The sequence below is a fragment of the Manis pentadactyla genome, chromosome 12 (genome assembly GCF_030020395.1).
Source record: "Manis pentadactyla isolate mManPen7 chromosome 12, mManPen7.hap1, whole genome shotgun sequence".
Lineage (NCBI taxonomy): Eukaryota > Metazoa > Chordata > Mammalia > Pholidota > Manidae > Manis > Manis pentadactyla.
The window spans coordinates 62,467,224-62,490,687 of record NC_080030.1 but is presented as its reverse complement, the minus strand read 5'-3'; the positions used below and the strand labels follow the sequence as shown (position 1 = coordinate 62,490,687).

At 38.6% G+C, this 23,464-nt stretch overlaps 2 protein-coding genes across 7 annotated transcripts in view; both read right to left on the bottom strand.

Moving 5' to 3' along the window:
* The window catches only part of KIAA0408 (KIAA0408 ortholog), a 28,713-nt gene extending 12,480 nt beyond the window's left edge, over window positions 1–16,233 (bottom strand). Inside the window, exons 1-2 of one of the 5 annotated variants that reach the window (XM_057489275.1) lie at window positions 4,406–4,808; window positions 1,724–2,271 (exon numbers count right to left, since the gene is read on the bottom strand). In XM_057489275.1, the coding sequence (XP_057345258.1) occupies window positions 1,724–1,737 (14 nt within the window). In that variant the 5' untranslated portion in view covers window positions 1,738–2,271; window positions 4,406–4,808. Of the gene's footprint in view, window positions 1–1,723; window positions 2,272–4,405; window positions 4,821–16,100 lie in introns of those variants that run through there. The other 4 variants (XM_057489276.1, XM_057489278.1, XM_036903860.2 and 1 more) reach the window with 4 other exon arrangements.
* Window positions 16,101–23,464, bottom strand: part of SOGA3 (SOGA family member 3) — a 41,427-nt gene continuing 34,063 nt past the window's right edge. Inside the window, exons 6-7 of one of the 2 annotated variants that reach the window (XM_036903857.2) lie at window positions 17,825–18,991; window positions 16,101–16,407 (exon numbers count right to left, since the gene is read on the bottom strand). In XM_036903857.2, the coding sequence (XP_036759752.2) occupies window positions 16,297–16,407; window positions 17,825–18,991 (1,278 nt within the window). In that variant the 3' untranslated portion in view covers window positions 16,101–16,296. Of the gene's footprint in view, window positions 16,408–17,815; window positions 18,992–23,464 lie in introns of both variants that reach the window. The other variant, XM_036903856.2, reaches the window with a different exon arrangement.

Here is a 23,464-nt window from a genome sequence, read left to right as displayed (position 1 = left end):
AAAAATATTTTCATTACTTTGCTGCATCAAGTAAAATGTAAAAGCAACAAAACTACTCTGAAAGCCATATACTAAAACATATCCATGCTTTCTTTTCCTCCAAATAGACTACACACCAGAACCTATTTCGGATGTTGAATACAGAGAGAACTGAAGAAAACAGTGGACTCACTTTGCAGAAATCTCCTTGAGAACATCAAGCAGTGGCTGAAATTGATTTCTAGCATTTGGGGTATGTGTACTTAGATTTTGAAGATGCAATTTAAAATGCCAGATTGATAATACTAAGTCATCTAAAATTTCTGAGATTTAGTTTTATTTACACTCAAATGGGAGATAGTCACAGGGTTGTCAGAAAGATGAAATGAAATACGGATTACAAAGAGTTTGAGAAATTATTTTCTCTTATTTTTCTGCTTTAAAAAAATTTTACTCTGACTTCCACTGGAAATAATTTTTTTACTAATAAATTCAGACTTAACACGTAGAAAAGCATGTTTAAGATGTCTGACTAGCTAAGATAATCATGCCTATAAGAATTCTCTTAGTTTTCTAGGCAATGACCAAAATGTCTTAACTTACCAGGTGGCAGCTTATGCTAATTAGAAGTAAAGTTCCCAACAGTTAAGAGCTGCCTCGGTTCTGGCATTGTGGAATGAAGCCGACATAATCGGGCAGCAAGCCCCATTTTGTAGTCACAGAAGATGGCTGCCTATTTCATATCCCAGTTATAAGATAAACACTGAAGACTAATTTTTTGTGTGTGTGTGTCAGACTGTTCTGACCATGAATATCCCAGTGGTAAACTGTTCTGAACATATAGTGCAATCAGTAGATTTATCACAGACTAACAAGATAAAAAATGCTAGTTCTATGTGTAGGGCTCCACCTTCTAAAGCCCTGTAATAATAATGGGGTATATACTGCTATTCTTCTCTCAATTTGCTATAGATACTTTGATCATTTTAACCTACTTCTCTGGTGCTCAAAATACTATAATGAATTCAATCTAGAAACAAGAAGCAATTTCACCTTTAGCCACTAAAAAAGATGTTCTCATGTCTCCTTTTATCCACTTAGTCATGCTCTTTTCTAATCTCATTTTCCTCCTCTCTGTCATCCTTCCTTCTCCTCACACTTATGAGCCAGGCACCACAAGTGCCTGCCATCGTAAAGACAAGTTGCCCCCAAATATATAAGTCCACGAGGACCTAACAAAATGAAGACAGAAGGGATACACAGGATTTTATTTTTTGTTTGTTTTGGTGAATCTGTCATTGATCTTGATTACCTAGTGATCTTTTAGGTTTACCTCATAACTTTTCACAGAAATGCAGACAGTTCTTATTTTCAGAGGCTAACCGACTAAAGTAATATGCCATTAACTGTGAGCTGAAATCACCTTGCTTACTAGCAGGTATTTAACACTGGAATTTCTTAAGAAGAGTGGAGTAGCTTAAGATATCAAGAGAGAGTTGCAGACTTAACCAAGGAAATTACAGAAAGGGAGCCCATTAATTTCAAGCTGCCTGAAAAAAAAAAGTACTATGGTATTTCATGCTTTATGCTGTCTTTAAACACTGGAAATGTTCAGAAATCATCATAAAGTTTTTCCTACAACTATGTAGCAAATGCTTCTGTTTTTTCTTTCTTTTTCTAACTCTTCTTGACCCACTTTCAGACCAGGGTTAAAAGGCTCCGGACCCTTCTCTTTTTTACCTACCTGGAGATGATCATCCAGGAAGGTCTACATCAGGCTTGCTCCTTGTAACAGGTTTATACACGAGCCCAGATAATGGATAATGTTCCAAAGCAGACAGAATCTTGCACTTAATTGCAAAGAGCCAAGCTCACTACTTAATATGGAGAAGGGCCAATCTACAGAGCTTCCAGAGCCAGAGCAATATCTGGTGCCAGGAAATGTAACAGTTATGGATTAAAAAAACAAGCCTTTGAAAGGAAATTCCTATACAGCATCTGTGCCAATTTTTGTGGGAGGATTTATTTCACTTTCCTAGCATCTATGTCTTGTCATAAATGTCAAATGTAATATGGCTGAATATATTGCTTTCTCCTCTAAAAATAAAGTGGGGCCATAGAATTGTTATGAGGATTATATGAGCCAGAGAGAATGTTTAATAAAAGTGCCTACCATCATTCTGGATCATAGTGGGTGCTCGATACATACATTTCTTGGTTTCTTCCTTCTTCCCTACCTCACCTCCTCTTCCCTTCCCTTCGTCTATCCCTCTTCACTATTGTTTTCTTTCTCTGGAATTAAATTTGATTTTGATATTTATGTAATTAGAAAACTAACAAACACAAGTCAGTCATGTGAGCTATTATATTCTCAATGATTTTCCTTTGCCCTCAGTATGTTTTTCAAATACTTGAAGGACACATGGCAAATTCAATAGTTAGAAAGTTCTTTATTGTTAGTAAACATTTGAATAGATAAACCTTCTATAATTCTGCTTTTTAAAATAATTCTCCTTAAATTAAAAAAAAAATCCAACCAATGGGACAACTCTGTAAGGATGTAATGTTCTATAATGAAAAGTTATGAGGTACAGTGGTTGAGCAGATTCAAAAACTCAATTCCAGTGCTCTCTACTGAGGCAAATATAAAAGTTCTCTTTGTTCTTAGTCGTCACACTTTTTCACCCACAGATATCGGCATCTCTGTGGGAGAGAAGGAAGGATTTCTGCTATTTGCACGGCTCTCCGTGGCTCTTTGACTCTCCATTTCATTCCTTCCAGAATTTCATTCAGAATAAAAATTTATTAGAGCACATGTGAAAGGACAGAGTGAACTGCGTTCTTTAGTCATGCATACATTCTTCCCTCAAGGACTCCAAGTTAGAATTACATAATCCACTTAACCTACTTTCCCATCCCCAGGGCTGGAAGTCTTTCAGAGGTATGAGTGGGTTGCATAAGTATGGTGATGCAGCTGGGGAGAAATAGTTCTGCTAACCTTCTGGCCCTATTAGTAAGCAAAATTTGTAACACAGGAGTCTCACAATAAATCATTTTCATTTCCCAAATGAGCCTCAGTTTGGTCTTGTCTGAGGGGTGCTCCATTCTCACCACACCTTGGCCATTACCATTTCAACCTCTATCTTCCCCAGTGAAAAAGTGGACTTCAGCCAAATAAACGAAACAATGCCAGGGGAGCTGACTCCACTGTCACTTCTCTCTTCTGAGATTTCTGTTCAGAGTATTTGTTTTTACTCTCCTATTTCCTCTTTCTCAACATATTACTTTTCATATTATTGGAGACATTTCATTTGTAGGAAGTTAAATATTCCAATAGGAATACCATACACAGAATGTATTGTTAACCTCACAATTCCTAGAAAAATCATTTGCCCTGGAGATGCTTTGCTTTCTCTTAACTTAGAGACTGGGAATTCTCATGCCTAGAGCCATCAGAGTCATGCTTCATTTGCCTCCACGATTGGCTAGCCCTCTCTCCAGACTAATACGAATCAGGTGCATCATTTCAGCTAATTAACATACCTTATTTCTCCCCTAGATAGGTTAACTGGCAAATGCATCTTTCCAAAGACAACCATGATTTGATTTTATTCCAACGCAAAAGGGTTATTTTTATTATTGCTATTTCTTGTGATTTCACCATGTTCCTTATGTTCCAATAGGGTCAAAGAGATACAACCACATGCAGTCCTGAAGAAATCAATTCTGCTTTCTCATTTTATTATCTTCCTCTTTGTTTTCTCCCCAGTTATATACTCAAACTAAAAAGAAACTAATACATAAATGCACAGATCTTCCTTCTCTTATAAAAGAATAGCTTTGAAAGAAACTTATGGCTTGGCAAAAAATCAAATATCTAGAATTAACCAGCTTAGACAGTAGAAGACATAGCAGTAAGGTTTCAACTCAAATTACAGAAATAGTTATGCAGTGAGCAAATCATTTTGGATGAAACTACATTTATCTACTTCTCATTGCAATTTTAAATGCCAGCAATCTCAAGAGTGGGGAATTTTACATTGAAATGTTAAAAAGTCTTCACCCCAACAAAGACAGCATTCTGCTACATATATCTAGTAAAATCCCACAGTAGGCAAAGAGCTGTTCGAAGAACTGAGAAGCAGCATTTGAAAAATACAGTCTCAGAGAGTGGACAGCACTGTCAGTCCAGATTTGGGAAAGCCACTCACAGCAGCTGAACCCTCTCTGCCCTGGGAGTCAAGCTAAAAACCGTTATACACCCCACCCCACTGCTTTTAAGCCCAGGCACAGATACTGAGACAGAAAGATGTTGGAATCACCCTCCACTTGAAAAGTAGCCATAGTTTAAAACATGTCAGCAGCAGCCCCTCTATATTTTGCCAAAATTAGTCCCTTGCTTTCAAACTGCGAGAAAGAAACATACCTTTTTGCTCTGGGGAGAAGCCTTATGGATGTCAACCGCTGGTCAACTAGCAATGGAAGGATAGCTAGCTGTCTTAAGACAAAAGTCTCAGCTCAGGGAATCTTGTTTCTTTGCAAGAAATGGGAATGCAAAGTAAGTCCAACCATTCAACAGAGCAGTACTGACAAGTGCCCTTGAAACCTTCACCACTTTTCACAAATCAAAAGGCTGCTCAGCTCAGTGTCACAGCAGCAGCTGAGCCTCCTGTGACGTCAGTTACTCAGAGGCGGCCCTCATGTCGCCTCTTCCAACCAGAGCTCTGTAATTTTAGAGCAGCTCACACTCCTGGTAAACAACTCCAGGTCCAGGACATTTTTAGCTTTTACAATGGATCCCAGTATTTTCAAACTAGCCAAAAGAGCTGGTGTTAATATCACACAATGGCCATGGCCAATTTTAGATTTCTTTTATTTGGAAGAAAACCACTTTTTTACAGGCAAGAGCTACCTCCTTGCATCTTTCTCCCCTTCTCAGCTGGTATCTGAATGCAGTTTTCAGTGTCTTTGGAAGCTGGTGTCTGAGTGGCAGGACCACATGTGTAGCAATTTGATGTATATATGATCTCAAAAGATTTGTGAAAACATGTGTAACTTCTGTCTTCAAATAAAGTAGAAATGGGGCGTATATAAAGATCAAGCTCATAGCATTTTGTGATTCTAGACAGCTTGCTGCCTATATCTACAATGATAATTATTTCCTTCTAGAGGAAATCAGAGCCCATGGGAAACAATAATATTTATTACGGGTTGAAAAAAAAACAAAGAGATACCCATGTGCTTGCTTTCAGCTGAGGTGTGCTGCAGCCCAAGTATGTGGAGAAGCTCCCTAAACCACAACCAAATCAGTCTGTCCTGGAAACGCTGGGAAGCCTTGCCTCCCCCGCAACATTTCCAGGCTGTGTGTGTGAATCTGTACACACATACATCTCCTCACATTTGGTTTAACTGAGTTAAAGAAAGTGTACAGAGCAATTTTGTGCCTACTAAACTGAAGATAAACTCAAAAAGTTTAAATAAGAGTACAAAGTCTTGTCCTCAAGTCTGAAGAACTTCCTCTTGGAGGTCATTAAAGGAAGACACACTCACTTTCTCATTATTTGTGCCTGCTTCTAGATAAATATTTCATGGGGAGCTTAAAAACTTAATGGTAACCTGCTCATGGTAGGATTTAGTGCATACAGGACAGTTAAATTAAACTGGTTTTGAAAGCCTGGTATTATAATCTCAAAAGCAACAGCAATAATACTGATGGTAATAATAGTGATTCCTCATGGAGAGACGGCTCTGTGCTAAGTACTTCGATTACGCCTTTACCTTAGTTCACCCTCAGAGCAACTGTGTTTGTGGATATTAACCCGATCCTACTTATAAAACAATGGCCCAGAGAGCTGACATATCCTGCCAACGTTCACAGAAACACCCCCGTGCCAAGGAGAAGGGCTTGGAACGAGTTTCTCTACCTGGAGACCCTGGAATTTTGTCACAGAGATGTCGGTTTCAGTTGTACTGCCACCACTTATCTGTGTGAACTTTGGGTTCCTGTTTTTTCTGTAAAGAGATAATTATTTTTGTGAAGTTGTTTAATAAGAATGTGAGAGGATACAAAGAATGTCAGGCACACAAGAAATGTTATCTCGTCTCTGCCTTAAGAGGACGAGTGGAAAATCCTGGGGCAGGGAAAAGGGATCGCACAAAAGCATCTCCACAGAATTACCTAGTAACATTGTTCCCACCACCTTCTCTTCAACTGCAGACCTCCAAACTTCCATGTGTCCTTTGTCCTACCATAACTTCAGATAATATATGGCCTAGTAATAGGAGAAATGATGTTAGGCTATACTCTATACTATCACTCAATAGTACTTATTTCAATGCCCTTTTTCTTCTTTTTATATTTATTTTATTTTATTTTATTTATTTTTGGTATTAATATACACTTATATTAACAACATTGTGGTTACTAGATTCCCCCTATCAAGTCCCCACCACATACCCCATTGCAGTCACTGTCTATCAGCACAGTAAGATGCTAAAGAGTCACTATTTATCTTCTCTGTGCTATACTGCCTTTCCCGTGTCCCCCACTTATATTATGTGTACTAATCATAATGCCCCCTTTTCCCCTTATCCCTCCCTTCAATGCCCTTTTTCATTGGCTGTCCAGGCAGTTATTTATTGCGTGTGATTCATCTGCTTCTTGTCATAGGAAAGCTAACCTTAAATTATATATAGAATCAAAAACTAGGGAAAGACTTAGACAAGAATTTCACTCCAAGTCTACCACTTATTCTAGTATTTATCAACCCTTTCTTTTGAATAATTTCTCATATATATTAGCTAGAATTTTCACACTGTTTCATACCCAAAAAAAAAATAAAGTAACACAATCAGAGAATAGCACATAAAGGCAATAAATATTGAGCATAGCTGTTTTTTAAGCCTTTCCCCTAAAAACTTGTTTTAAGAAGTTTTTAGGGGAAAGGTTTAGAAAAGTTCCTCCTGTTATATACATAAAATGAATTGATTTAAAAGACTGATGCTGGTGTTCTCAGTCCTACAGGGATATTCAGATGTCTTGAGGTGCTTGACATTTTCAAGAAGGCTGAAAACCTAATGGAAAAAATGCAATTTGTTGTGTAATTCAGGTTACTTTTAAACCATTTAAATATTTAAATCTTCAAAATGAAACTGACCCAAATTATTGCTCTATGTACTGGAGAGAATCTGGAAGAACCATTCATATCTGATGACACAGTAATCAAAATATAACATGTATGTAATATTTAATGTAAAGTAAATGTAGAAACACCAGCTACTGTCAAGAAGCAAAAATGAAAATCTTGGGAAGGATATGGAAAGGTTTATATGTACAATGTTATTAAGCCTCAAACTAAATCATTTTGGATAGGGTGAGAGTAATACTGAGGGCATAAATTTCCAGATTTACAGAATTTTAGAGCCAGAAAGGAACTCTGAAATCATCTAGCTAACCTTCTAATTTTACAGCTAGGGAAAGAGGCCCTTGTGCTAAGTCACTTGCTCAGGGTCACGAAGCCACTTGCTAGCAATCCAGGAATAGAATCCAGGTCTTCTCATTCCCGGTAGAGTGTCTTAAAGTTTAAAATTCCAAGGAGTTCAAGGGAAGGGAATAGAACCCAGGGATAAGGGTTTGGGGTGTGAAAGATTGGTTTCTGGCCTCATCAAATTTTAAGTTCAGTTTTCTTCTAAGTCCAAATGAGAGAGATGATAATTTGTTTTCCAAGTATAACAAGGAGTCATATAGTAGAGTATTTATCTTGATGAGTATTTATCACTTGTGTCTTTAGATAATATAAATCCTGGGTCAAAGTACAAAGACAAAAGGATTTTAACTTAGTGATTAAGAAAAATTGGGATAAAAGTACCAACTTTGCCTTTAAGTGTACTAGTGCACTTCTAATTTATAGTTTTCTGTCTGAATGATGACTTTGAAGCATCACAAAGCAGTTTATTTATTTGATCTCTTTATGCTATGACAACCCTGTCTGTGTATGAGACTAGGTAACTTCTGACTTCTTGTGTATTTTGCAGTCCCTCCATCCTTTACTCTTTAATCATATTTACTAGTAAAAGGGGTATCTTATTTAGAGTTTCACTGGAAAGGAGATGGAAGAAGTTGGCGAAGAATAAGTTAGAAAAGCTAAACTCATTCTTATGTATATTAAAATTTAGAGGCTATTACAGGTGACTTATATTTTAATTAATCCTTCTTTCTGAAATGTCTGCCCTTTGCAATTATCAAAGTAATTTAGGATGCATGATCTCAGTTGTTTAGCAGGACTCTCTTGACTCATATCATCTTCCGTTCCTAAGGAGATGTCTTAGGTACTCAAATTAACAAATATTTGTGAATAACAACTCTGTGCCAGGTGTAGTGTTAGATCCTGAGGATTGGAAGAAGACTAAGACAAACCCTTTTCCTCAACAAGCTTGGTCAACTCTGAAGATCCCTGAAATGTGACCTCGAGCATGACTGCCCACATCCTGAGTAGCCCACTACCTTGAAATAATTTTACAAATAAGTGTGGACAGCCTCTCCTGGTGGTCCTCGTAGCAACCACCAAGAGAACCACAGTTTTGTGTTATCCCCCACCCTTGTTGCACCCTGCAGTCATTCAGAGAATTATTTCACAAATTACTAAAGCTGGAACTTTCCCCCAAACTTTCTGAGTCAGACCATGAGTGAGGCCTGGGGCTTCTTAATGTTTATGAAGTCCCACAGCTATTCTGTTGAATTTGGTCCTGTGTTATTTTTGAGTCCCAGAATAATGGAGTTTGGACTATGGATTCACAAAAGAAATATAATTTTGGTACTTTCAAGAATCTGCTTTGGGTTATAAAATTATGAGAGTCACATGCAGAGTATTTATTATCCATGGAGTTACATATTTAGACTGCTGTGTTTCAGCTAATATACTGTTCTCCAGTGCTGGGTGTCTTTCCCCTAGAATCATGGGATGCTGGCTCTCTCTTCCACTCTGAGGGCTGATGACATGTCAACAGATTTTTTAGCCAAGCAGATCTGTCATGGGGCTTATGTACAGGCATTTCCAGATGACAGAACTATTCAAAAGAAACATTTTCAAACTATCTGTTCTTTTTAAGTACTGATCTGTGTTCTGAAAAAACAAAACAATAAAACATTTTAGAAATGTGGGCTATTTAAGACTAGAGACAGATCTTGCTTATGGTTTTCAAATTTGTTTTTAGTGTCTCTATACTATTTCCAGATTCTTGACTTGGGAGATGGTAATAATGATAACCTCAAAATCTAAAAAATAAAGGACAGTTTTAAGGCTACTTTTTATACCAGAAAAGGGCCTTGGGAATACCTGTCTACCACAAGAGGGCCACCTTGAATCATTTCTCTCTGTGAGAAAGTTCTAGCAGTAAAGCAGGTTTGAGAGGCCATTTAGAGAGCATAATCGGAAGGACGCAGAAATTATTTCTTATTCTCCCTCCCTCACTCCCTCCCTCCTCCGACTCCCCACTGCCTCCCACCAAGGAAGTTGTCAGCCCACCTATATCTTCTATCAGAAATGTTAGATTTTCACCATTAGATGATTGCATTATATTTTTTATAACTGTCTAATAAAATCCCATTCACAGAGGAGGCAATTACTGGCTAGTCACTTCTTGGCCTGGAAGAGGAGAATAGCCAGCACACAGAAAGGACTGCAAGGAACAAGTCAATATAGGTACTTTCTACAGATCTCAGTACTTCAAACAAATGGCTACTTAGGAATAAATTACATTCCTTCTAAAGTCGGGTGTGTGACCAGAACATGAGAACCTCCTGGACAGCCTTCTCACCTCATGATTTGTGAGTCTGATGATGGGGAGCCTCACTTTCCATCAACTACCTCCTCTGGCTGCTTCACTGTGGCCTCTCCCACTAAATGGAGTCTATATAGTGCCCCACACAGTGGCCCTAGTGCCTTAGAAGATACACCCTTCAAGGTAAAGAAGTGCAGATTCCTAGGAGTCACCTAAAATCCAGGAAAAATTAATTACGTTGACTTGCCATGTTGAACTTCTCCTTCGAAGTTCTTAATGACTGATCTAGGCTGACACACCTAGACTGATCTAGGCTGACAAGGATGTCCTATTTAAAAAGTCTGTTTTTTTCTGTCTGGGAGTTACTGACACAGGGGGAATGCATGGATTGTACAATTGCACATGTTCATAAAAAGAAGGGAATTACAAACTAGATACTAAACTGAGTTTTCTGACTTTGAAGCAATCGAAGATTCTATAAGGTTTTTCTTTTTTTTTTTAAAGCTCTTAAATTCTCTTCCCTTACTAAATCATTTGAGGCAGCGGGCAAACTCTGTCCCTTGTGTGCTTTTAATTTTCAAGTGCACCGGGTAAGACAGGTACTTCAGATGTGAACTTAAGGAGCCGACTTTCTGACTTTAAAGACACATTATGTTGGACAACCTCAGTATGTTTGTTTTTTGAGGACATTGAGGACAACCTCAAATGTTGTTTGCCAGCCTTTGATAAATACTTATGCATCTTGCTAATTCAGATTATATAAGCAGTTCAACTCAAATCACTCAGAAGAGACTACAGAAAAATAAACATGTGGAGCACACTTTTTCAGAAGAGTAATTTCCAGAGCTCCATCTCTGAAGTATGCAGTAGAGTAAAGCTCTTCAAATAGTTGCACCATTCCTAAAACTTCAGGGTCATTAGCCATTTTGTGAAATGAGTCATTGTTCTAAATTTCCATGAAAGACTAGTTTTTGAAACAGTGCAACCTCCCATTTACTGCTTATTTCATATTGGTAAAGACAAATATTTTTAATTATTTATAATATGTCTAAACATGTACTGGCAAGTTAAAAGAAAAATAATAAAAACAGAAGCAAAATATTATGAACTGAGCTTAACCTAAACAGGAATTTTGATTTAGACAGCATTCAAAGAAACATTCTAATACGCAACAAAGTCAATAATAAGTCAATAAGGTTTCATGAATATTTTTGGAAACACTGAGTACTTGCTAAAAACCACTGATTATTTTTATAGCATAACAAATTTTATGCATTTATAAAATCTTGCCATTTTATTTTCAGATGCTGAGTTTTGATGGTAATCAATTTTGAAAAATAGCCATAGGAAGACTCATGCAACTATGAACTAAAAAACCTTCTATGTTTGCAACAGTGAAACTGAATAATCAGGAAATGTCAATACATTTAAGTTTATAACACACAACATCTTAGATATAAATGAGGCTCTCAAGAACAACACAGCTTGGCTTAACACTGGGCATGGAAAAGTGGATATTTCTGAAGTTTCTCCTAATTTCTAGATAGTGAGTGTTACACTTGTTGCTCCTGTTCTCTGATTAAGTGAAATTATAACAGTACTCTGCTTGATAGTTGTTCTGGGAAGTATTAAAAATTACCTACAACCTCACTAGGATAGCCACAAAGTTACTTTTCAAATTGTGAGTGAGTAGCTTAGAGCAAGTGAGTCTCTAAGCAGAGAAGGAATGGACTAAAATGTGTTATTAAGTTATGATGGAAAGGACCTTTAGAGATTCTATGATTAAGCACACACTTTCAGAATGGTCAACACTTAAAACAGCTACCAACATTCCCTGCTCTTCAATATAGAAGTATAGTTTGGAAGCACTTAGTATGTTACCACATCTATTACCGTACCTACAAAGGTTTCCTGCTACATTCAGGCCATAAAACTTTCTTACTCTGTATGAATTCCCCTCTGAAATTCCACAGGTAGGCTCTTGAGAACCCCAGGGCCTACTCACGAAATGTTAGTTTCATCAAAGAGTGATAATCACTTCTGGGTCGGTAGGTGATGTAATCACCTCACCTACCAAAAGCTGGATCAAAATTACAAATATAGAACCCAAACTGTCTTTCATTAGACCTGAGTGGTTTATATCTAGGGTTTAGGCAGTAGTGTCTTTACAAACACTGTTTTTAAATGTACCAAATTCCAGTAGTTTAATAAACAGTCAACTTTTCTCACTTTCTGCTATTATCCTCCACCATTTTCTCTTCAGTCCTTATATTCAGTTAGGACTTCTGACCCAAAGCATGACTTCTACCAGATGAAAGTAAGCTGGAGTTCTATAAGAATACAGCTACAAGCGCTGTGTGAACATTTGGAGTTAAGGCTTAGCTACCAAAAAGACATTCCAAATTTCATTGGCAGCTGATGAAGTAACTTTATCCTGCTCTACTACAAAAATTGAAGTGAAGGTTGGGGAATGCAGACCAATACACATTCCAGGCTAAGCAATGAATTTTCCTTTGTTTTATGAGTTTGAGTCAGTTTTGCTTAAAAATAGCCAACTGAATTCTTTTTTTCTTATATTTAGGCCAAATTATCAAAGACATTCCTTCTCACGCGCCCAAGAATGTGAGTGCAAGGGTATTTTCTACAATAAGATCTGTTTGCTTGACTTCATTTTCAGAGTGATGTTTAAATAGCACAGCTTCAAAGGTACAAATAGGAGAAGATTCCTTGTGTCAATAATTGGGGAATTTTGTTCTCCTGGTGAACAAAGTAGCCTGGGTGTTACTCGTTAAGATTAGCTTTATATAGATAATTCAGGTAACAAGATCCTGGAGACTCTTTCTGAGGTCTTTGGACACTATCTTTGTTAAATTTCCTTGCCCTGTCTATGTCCTGTGGCGTAAGGGAGAGATGCAGCCTAGATCCTGGGTGCCAAAAAACTGCCCAGAGTTCCAGGGAGAAGGCACCTTGTCCCTTGCCTTCTAGAGTTTGCTGACAGCACCTCCCAGTTGCTGACCCCTAACAGTGTCCTGAGATAGAGACAACCCTCAATATCCTGGTGCTAGACGAGTCTCTTATTGTACACCACAGCGTGGTAGAGGTTTGTGTGTGTGTGTATGCATGCACAAAATGGTAAGTCGGCTATGCAGTGGCAAGGCAGAGTTGGAAAGAGCTTCCCTGGAATTTGACTCTACAGTAAAGTTGCCTCACTAACTTTGGAGGAGTTGTCAGACAGACCCCCAAGTTTCCAGAATCTGTGTTCATTAGCCAAGCCAGTCCTGTTTCCCCCTTCCCAATATCTTACCGCAGTTCCGCATTTGGAGGGCTTGGATGGAATTGAAAGGTTCTCATGAAATTCTTCAATTAAACCAATGCCTTTGGAGTTCATAGGTATGATTTATACCCCTGTTGCCAGGGTATTATTGACTTCAATTCCTAACAAGAGATCTGAGGATGAGGCTGGTGTTTTGGTGAGCCCAGACCTCCCATAGTTATTCTTTTTTATATTCAGGTCACAAGATATCACATCACTGAGGTATATGCAGCATCCCTGCACTTATTTATGGTATCCTTCCATCCAAGAATGCCTAGGGATTTAATTGTGCTTTCTTAGGGAAATCTAACATGCTAGCAGGTGTTCAATAAACAATGAATTGCCACACAAGCCCTTTTTTTTTGCACTTTAGTAACAGACGTTAGCTGTTTACATGTCTATCCTGGTTTATCAACCAATTGACAGCTCTGAAAGAGTAGGAACCGAACCTCGCTTTTCTCTGTTCGTAATGTAGCCAATACTTTAAAATATTTGTCAAATAGACAAAGGATCCAAGAGAAAAAGGATCTTTTCCCTCCACTCTCACATCTCGTGTATGTCTTCTTATTTTGGTTTGGAGGGTAAAGTCAGTTGGCATCCATCATTCCTGGTGGATTGTAGGACACCATATCCTCTCTCTATATCAACATGGGGGGGATCTGTGGCAGAGATAACTGGATGGTGACAAAGTGGTGGATTGCAGGGTGTGTGTGGGATGATCTTGAAGCTTTAATTCAGTGGGCACATGTGCCTGTGTCTCCAGGTGTGTGTGTGATGCTGCATACACATAACGCCCATCTTGGTTTTCCTTTCTATCATGTATTCCTCTCCATCTTCTTTTATTTTGTTGGCTTCAAGAACCTGTATTAATGCAAGAGTTGTCTAACAGTATCACCACTGTAGAAATAGAACTCTTTTATCCTTAAAGGTCTCTGGCAAGGGCCATATGACAAAGGTGGAGATGCTTTTGAGAGGATGGGGGCATCCACTGAATAGCTGGAACTTCACAGCCAACTCAAATGTAGACAGCGGATGATTCTCTAACTACTGATTCTGATAATTCTGATTGCTAGTATCATACAGTGGATTGTAACCTTGGTATAGGCTGCATCTACAAGTTTAGGTAATTCAAACATCTAAAGGAGTGGTTCTCGGGGACAACTATATTAAAATAATATAAATGCCTGGGTCCATACATTCAGTTTCAATTAATGTGAAGTAGGACTTCAATTCTAAAAGCACCCCAGGAATTCTGATGTGCAGCTAAGTTTGAAGACCACTGATTTAAATACTTAGTTCTTGATTTTTCTCATATAAAAAAGTTAAAATCCTGATGCCAGTTAAAGGTACACAAGATAGTGAAATTCCATGATACTTCTGAAATGAACATGTGCACCGCATACCATGCTTCCCCACAAGGATAATATAAGCAAATTTTATCAGGACAATTATTTGAAATTCTGACCCTTTCCTCTAAATGCCCACAGAGTTTCCCCATCATTGTGATAACCCACAACACCTCCATACACTACCAAATGCTCCATAGGAAGCTGAGAATCACCGCTTAGCTGGATGTTACTTGACTCCAAAGACAGCAAACATATCAGAAAAATTTCAACCCTCAAAGCGATACTTCCAGTTCCCTTGCCAAAATGGTTCCCAGGGATGGCAGTCTGGAGATTTATCAAAGCTCTAACAAATTTTGATTTTTAAAGTGGTTGCTTTCTCTGAGATGAAATGTTTGAAAAAGAACACCCCTGAATAATTATTAAATATAGCACTTAATGTTACTTCATTCCTTTTTGTCGTGAAATTCTACCTAGCCTTTCAAATATCTGAGACAAAAAAACAGATGTATGTAGTGACAGATTTCAACTGTTGGTTAATTAACCTAGTTGGGTAACCACTCCTTAGCCCAAGTCTCTCCTCCCTCCAAAACAAATTGAAATAAAAAACAAAAAGAAATTTTAAAAGCATGAAAATTAATGTCTGTTCTTTTAAACATTTTTTTTTAGCTATTGTGAACTTTTTTTTTTTTTATGAATACTCAAAGGGAAATGGATGTAGTAGGGGGATGAGGATTCAAAAGACAGTTACCAGTACCAACTTTCAGTTGAGCAAAGGTTTTCTACATATTATTCTTTATGCTGAGATATAAGATCTTTTACCAGAGACTTTCATATCCCCTAACCCACCTGTATTTTCACATACATGACTTCAACAAGTGCTAGTATTTCTGAATGTTGATGGCAGTGATGTATTTCAGCTCCTCACTTGGTAAACCACCAAGTGAGATGGACAAGGCATTCTGCATACATGGAACCTATCTAGGTCACTTCAGGTATGGGGAGAAAAGGGGATGCTCAGGTTCACCTAAGCTAAGTTTGTCTAGAGAGCAACTCCCTCTGGAACTAGGCTACTGGTCTTGGACTGTGATTTAATGCAATTCTAGAGAATGACTATTTTTTTACCCACTCAAAATATTGCATATACAGTTTCTTCTATTACTATTTCTGGGTGGTAATCTATTAGAAAAGACAGGACTTAGGCAATAGGCTTGATTGGCAACGGATGTTCAAGTATAACAGATCAATGCAGAAATGGCTGCTTTGGTTGAAAGTTGATCAAATGAAAGAAGACTAAAGTCTAATCTACTCTCATGCTTCCAAACACATCTTTTTAGACAAAACACCATCAGCATTGACACAAATATTATTTAGTTTCCCTGGTGGTTACATTTCATTTGTTCACCATAATTTTCATTGATATTTATGGGATTAAAAAAAGTATCCGTTAGTCTGAAGCAACCTATCAAAGTTACTTTACAAGTCTCTATAGTTTTTAAAATGTAACCAATTTGTGAATGCCCAGCTTTTGAATTATCATCACAACTACTGAGAAATAGAGATTTAGTCATTTTTTATTGTCATTCAACAATTACTTATCAAGAAGAGTAGAAGTCAAGATGAAAAAGAAAAGAAGCAAAAATTAACATAATTCATATTTATAAAAGGTCAAACTTCCTTACCTGAAATACTTTGGTGTTCGGGCTTCTTGTTGAATTTGGTAGTGGTAAGATGTGTCTTTTTAAAGAAATAAGCAGTCTTCAGTGTTTTTATAACATCGGTTACTATAGAAATTATACTTCTTTTACTTCTTGTCTTGAAGGGTGAACAAAATAAACAAACTAAAAATACTACAATGAATGGTAAATGATGAAAGATTTACAGTACAAAAAACAGTGTAAAAAGGAAGACAAGTTTAAATATTGTTGTGTAAGAAAGTGATGAAAATAATACAAGAATGAGAATAAGTAAAATGATAGGCTGGAACATCTGGGAAGGTAAATGCAAAGACAAAGAGAAGAGCTAATTAAAAATAATTTTAAAACCTTAAGTTTATATCAACTACTCTAAGCATTCATTCAGTTAAGATCAAGAACCCTCGCTTAAGCCTTTATTTACAAAATCTGAAACCTTTTATACACAGTGTTTTATCACACTCTGATTTCTATTTTTTTCCCTGAGTTTACAATTAAGAAAAACCACATGCTCAAAATATTTTTAAAAACTGCAACAAGAAAACTAAAAACCAGTGATTTGATATAGTAAGTAGAAAAAAAAACTTCAACATTTCAAACCCCAGCAAGTTTTATCCTAAGACATTTTTTTCATAAGCAAAGCAGAGCAACATGCGAGACAAATAAGCAGTAGGGTTGCAATTTTTCTAGTTGTCACTAACAGGCAGTTAATTTAATGTCATGCTTCTGTGTATAAACTGATTTTTCAATTTAAACCTTTTTGCGTGTCTTAAAAGCCATGCATGCTGTTGTACTTCTCTGGGTTTTCCAATGGATACAGGACAGTAGGCTTACCAGAGGGGGTAGCACTGCCTGTTTTGTTTTATAAATTCTCTCTTACATGGTTAACTCTGAAAAATGCATTGGTCTTTGGCCACCATACCTGGCTAGAGCAGCTCAGTCCAATTCATCAGTTGAGCCTCTACAAATTAGGATGAAGGAAAAGTGCTGGTGTTCCCTGTTCGGGAATAGTTATTACTATTTATCTGAATTAGTGTTGCCTTAAAGTGAAAGTATACAGTCCTGAGATTCTCTACTACAGAGCTGACAATAATTTTTTTTCTAGAAAAAAGGATCGTGTTACTTTGATTTGTGGTAAAGGAGGGACTTCCATTTGTTCCTTTTGGTAGGGCTCTAGACACAGTATCATCTCTCTTTACTGCTGATTTCTACATTTACTAGTAGTTATGCATTAATTCTGGTTATTTAATAATTATATATATATATATATGTGTGTATTAAACTCAATTTGAATCTTGGCTTAAAATCTGCAAATCAACAATTTAAGATTCCTGTTCAGAATCTTCTTTCAGTTCGATCTGTTAGAATCAGTAGAGTAATACTGAAAATGTTGTTGACCTTCAATAATAATGTAACTTAAAATCCTTTACACAGAAACTTGGGGGCAGGGGGTGCTAAATTTTCCCTTTAAACAGAACAGAGGGGAGATAGTTACCATGTGACTGGGTCAGGAAAACCTAAGGCCTCAAGGACAGTGTGACGGAACAGGTGTGCTACGGGCTTCCAAGCCCACGGGGAGGCTCTGGGCCGGGATTTCCCTAAAGCGGGGCGTGGGGGTTGGTGCGCAGAGACGCCCCACCGGGGGCAGCGGCTCCGCGGGCCAGCCTCGCCATCGCCGTGGCTCGCAATAGGCAGAACTGTACCTGACTCACGGATATGGGCTCCTCGGCACCGTGGTTGTCCGCGGATTTGGGCACCTCGAGGCGGTCGATGAAGTTCTGCAGCTCCTTGCGGAAGGCCTTCATCTGCGCGTTGATGCGGTAGAGCAGCTCGTGCTCGCGGATGCGGCTGCCGTCGTCCTCCTCGTCCATCAGTCCGAACAGGTCCCCGTTGGCCACGTAGATGCGCGCCTCGGTGATGATAGTGCTGGTGTCGGCGATGAGCCGGTCGATGGTCTTGCCCAGGCGCTCGGCCTCCGAGCGGATGTCCTTCATCTGCTGCCGGTCGGAGAAGCTCTTGGGCCAGGGCCCGGGCGCCGGGTAGAAGGAGCGGGTGGGCGTGAGGCAGCGGATGTTGCGTACCTCCTCCGAGTCGCTCTCGCCGCCGATGGGCCCTTCGCGCTTGCGGTGCGGCGGCCGCGAGTCGTCGTCGCTCTCCTTCTTGCCAGCATCGCTCTCAGCGTCGCTGTCGCGGGGACTGCCGCGGATGCCCAGGTGCGAGGCCAGGTCGTAGCGCTGCATGTTGGACATGAGCACGCGGTTCTCGTACTGCAGCTGCATGACCTTGCCGCTGAGCTCGTTGATCTGCAGGCGCGCCGCCTTCAGCTCCTCCTGCAGGGCCTCGCTCTTGGCGCTGTCGTGGTGCCGCGCGCTGTCGTGGCCGCCTGACTTGTACTTGTACTTGTTGAGCTCGGCCGTGATGCGCTTGTTCTGCTCCTCCAGGTCGGCCACGTTCCTCCGCAGCAGCTCCGTCTCGTCCTCCACCAGCTGCAGGTGCTGCCGCAGCTCCGACAGGGATTCGCTCTGCTCCCGCATGAGGGGGTTGGCCGAGCCGTTGAAGTCGTCGCCGCGCAGGTCGTCCAGTTCCGCCTTCAGGCCTCTGTTCTCCACCTCCAGTTCAACGATTTTCCTGCCCAGGATGTTGGCTTCTTCCTCCACCAGCCTCAGCCTTAGTTTGAGCTCAGCCTCCCTGGTGCTGGGAGGCCCCCCGGCTTCTCCTTTGGGCAAAGGACTGTCCAGATCCCCATAAAAGGATCTGTACTTCTGGAGCTCGTGTTCAAATCTATCCTTTTCTTTGTCAATCTTGGCCATTTTCTTTCTCATCAAAGCAGCTTCTTCCTTCACAAACTGCAGCTGGCATTTCAGATCTTCACTGTCCTCCTCATTTGGGAAAAAGAGGAAAAAGATAGGAGATCATTTTTATGTAAATCAAGAAAAACAAGAAATGGCACCTGCAAAAATAATTCACTTTTCTTGTTAAGATTTAATGACATAGAGAGAGAGGGAGTAGTAGATGCTGTATGTTTTCTCCAAATCATCTAAATTCTTTGGCAAATAAAAGATTAGGGTAATAGTAAACTTTCAAAACAAACAAAAAAAGGAATATAAAAAGAAAAACTGTGATCATCATTTAGAAATTATTATATGTTGTAAGTACACACAATTGTTTGGCTGTCATTTCAACAATGTTCATTTTGATTGTTTTATCTTTTACCTAGTTTGAATTCCCCTGATGATAATAAATAGGAAACCTATTCCCTGGAAGAACACATGGTTAATATGAACTTACTGCCATTTATTGAGCACTGACTCCCAGTCAGCTTCTGTGAATGTCTTTACACATATGAACTAACTTAGTGTCCAAAAGAAAAATTTGTGAGTAGGTATTAAAATACCTAGTTTAAAGAATAACTTGTTCAAAGTTACACAGGAAGTGGCAAAGGACAAAGGTGAAATTGGATGTCAATTCTGCTTCACACTAAGATTTAGGCCCATGATCACTCTGCCATATAGCAAGTAATCTGTCCATCTTTATTTAAGGTAGAATTGTTTTTTTGGGGCGCTGGGGCGGGGTAGAATTGTTTTTAAGGTCTTTTAAAGTAGGTTCAGTTTAACACTGGCATGATCTAACCAGGGAGAAACTGGTGTTTCATCTGGGTCACTTTCAAAATAGAATGTATTCCCATCACTCTGAAATGGCTAAAGCTGGTAAAAGGATGATGGAATAAACCCACAGAGGTGCTTCTCACACATTCTGAGGACAACCTTCAAACTCGAGTCACTAAACTGAAAAGTATAAATAAAAACAAAATGGAAATCAATTCTTCTCTGAGAGCTAACGTAAGAACCATATTATTATGTCAAGGCAGCTTCCCCGAATTCTCTTTGAAGTGTGTACTTTGGACTAATAATGTTAAATTCTGTGGATTTTGGTTTCCTCATGTTCTCAATAGGAATAAAAATGCTTTCCTTTCCCAGCAGAATTGGCTGTATTTGAGATGAACCCTGGTAAATAGTAGCAACCACTAGCGGTGAAGGTGAGGAGAGTGCTGAGCTTCCATGAACCGGGCTCATGCAGTGTGGCCCCAAGGCTTTGAGAGGGAGAGCAGGACACACCGCTCCCATCCTCCCAGCTACTAATGAGAATTAGTGGGAAGGGTGTGAGAGCTGCTGAGTGTGCAGAGCCTGGGTATCACACATTCCTTATATCCTTATATCCCCACGTCAGCTTCCATGGAGAAGGTGACACTGGGTCTGTTTTACGGAGAAGGCAATGGGGTAAAATAAAATAAATCAGATGTATTGGCAGTTTGTATGCATTCCTCTAGAAGGGGTTTACAAGAAAGGAGAAAAACACAGAAGTGATGTGAGAACTCAGGAGAAGAGTGAGGGAGAAGGGTAAGATGGTGCGTCACAGAAAGGTGGAATTGAGAATCCGTTTCACAAGGCAAGAGAGAAGCTGCCCCGCAAGAGGCTGTGGGTTGGGGCCCTCAAACTAAAGTCAGAGTGGATGAAACAAGGACATATCATGATGTTTAATATCCCATCAGCAGAAGAATCAAAGACAACCCTGGCATTTTGAGCTTAGGTGTCTTGACAGTGAATGCTACCAATAACAGGAACAGAGAATGAACAAAGAGGAGCAGATTTTGTATGAATAATATGGGTTTAGGTAAAATTAACACATTAACACACTATGTTTGGGGTGTGTCAGTGGTGGGATATCTAGTAGAAACATCTGTTAATAGGCATGTGGAATCTCAGGCTCAAAATTACAAAGATGACACTTCTGGACCTACAGAGAGCTCAGGTCCAGAGGGCAGGACATGAGAATGAGATGCATTGAAGTGGTGATTGCAGCTATTGAAATGGACTTGGAGAAGAAAAGAAAGGGAGACAGACAATAATTGGTTAAAGGTTTGGGAGGAGGAGACAGAAGAGTCAAAGGTCACGTAAGCCAAGAATTAATGTGAATAGTAAGGTGATCAACAATAGGCATATAAAATATGCTTTTACATAGGCTAGGTTTTGTTGGGAAGTTAGAGTAGATGAGACTAGGAAGCTAGGTAGGACTACACATATGGTTGAAGTCCTGGATTGCAAGGCAAGGCCTTTATTTGCTAGTTAAAAAAAAAGTTGACATAATGCGGCAGTTTGACTGACCTAAACAGCAGTGGATGTAATATGAGTCAAGATTGGAGCAGAACAGCACTTCACTGGGCTATGTTAGGCAAATATAAAAGAGAATATATATTTTCTCTTTTATATATATAAATATAAATATATATTTATAAATATATATGTAAATATAAATATATACATAAATATATAATATAATATAATATATATTATATTATATATATTATATTATATTATAATAAAATATATTATATTATATATAATTATATAAAATAATATATTATATAAATATAAATATAAATATATATTTATAAATATATATACATATAAATATATATATAAATATAAAAGAGATACATTTTGAGTATATGAATGAAAACATAAAAAGGATTTTAAGACTCATACATATACTGAATGTAACCAAGTCATTATGAGGGAAGGAGAATGATGGGCATGATTATCTTATTTAAGAAGAAATCTTTTCAAGATATGAAATATAGTTTCTGCAATGCTAAGAGTTTAAGAACCCTACACGCCAATGTGCCTTGCATCTTCATCTTGTAACCTATTGTAGACTGCATTAGGAACTGGGCATGGAAATACCAGACATAAATGTTGAGATCATTAAATCAGAGATTGTATGGGAAGTGCCTAGTCGACAGTAACTGAGCTGTAAATGCTTGCTCCTATTTTCCACAGTGAATGCTAAGCAAGAAACATTATCATACTTTGAGATGTGAAGCATGGTGTGTCTTATGTTTTTGTATGTTAAAGAATCATTCTTAAGAAGATACAAATGACATATGAGGAAAAAAAAACATAAAGATGATAAAGGGCTACAGTGAGCTGAGCCTGGCTTGAACTTGGACACTGCTCGACTCCTTATTATCATCTCCATTTTATGGATGAGGAAACAGAGATAAAGAAAGAATAAGTAAACGTGTGAGGCCACACAGCTGGTTATGTGGCAGAGGTTTCCATGTGGGCAATCTGGCACTGAGGTTATTGTTGCTAATTGCTAAGCAATACCATTGCTCAGTAAATAAGGTCACTGTGCTGCTGTACAAACACAGGGAATACATCAAAGAAGCTGAGCAAAGGGACAAAAATACAAAGCCATGCAAATATCAACAGGTTAAACCACATGAAATTGCCATTTGTGTAGGTCAAAATCAACAGCATGTTGTCAGCTTCATTTCATATGGCTCAACCTAGAAAAGAGAGAGATGAGAGTACTCAAAAGTGCACCCTGAGTATGTTGCAGAGGCCAGATACTAGACACTGACAAGCCAAAGCTAAATAAGATGGCACCTACCTACAATATGCCCTGGCTAAGTATGGGAGGGGAATATATAAATAAGAATTACAATAGAAAGGAATGTTGGCAGTAATACAATATGAGAAGCAATGGTCCCCAACCTTGACTGAGCAATAGAATCATCTATGGACTATTTTATAATTGAGATCTCCCATCTGAGACCATCCTGATCAATCTACTGGGGTGGGTTTTTCAAAAAAGAGAGGTAATAATCTCTGAAAATAAATGGATTGGAAATGATAGCAGGCTCTTCAAAGACCACAACAGCATCCTTATAAATTCCCCAGGAGCTTTATGCCCATGAAATAAAAACTGGTGGATTGCAATGTATCTGGACTGTTATAAGGTCCCAGGTCCCACTGAGAAACTGATGAAAGCTATGTATGTTTTTTGTTTTGTTTTGTAGAAAGGTGCCCACAAGCATGTGGAATGGGGGTCCATAGTATCAGGGAGAATTCTTAACTGAATTCCTGGGGGAATGGGGGTTAAAAAAAAAAGAATACTGTTGCAAGAATAAATAAACTTTAATATGGGAAGTATAAGAATAAGACAAACATGAGTTTAAAAAAAAATAAGGCAGGGAGAGAGAGGAAAAGTGAAAATAAACATTTAATATATTATGTTTTTTTAAAAAAAGATTGAGATCAACTTCTGAATATTAAATACTGCTTTAGTTAAAATGACCTAATGAGAACACACCTTATGAGAATTTTTTTAAAGTACACTATAGTATTACAGATTCCAGCTCACACATTTAAATGTCAGTATCTAGCCCAGTATTTTTGGGGAGCCATAACATCACTTCTGCCCCAAAATATTTTTTTTTCTGTCCTAAAATCTCCTTCCTTACATCCATCAACACTTCCTGCTCACCCTGAAAGCAGAGCTAGTCTTTA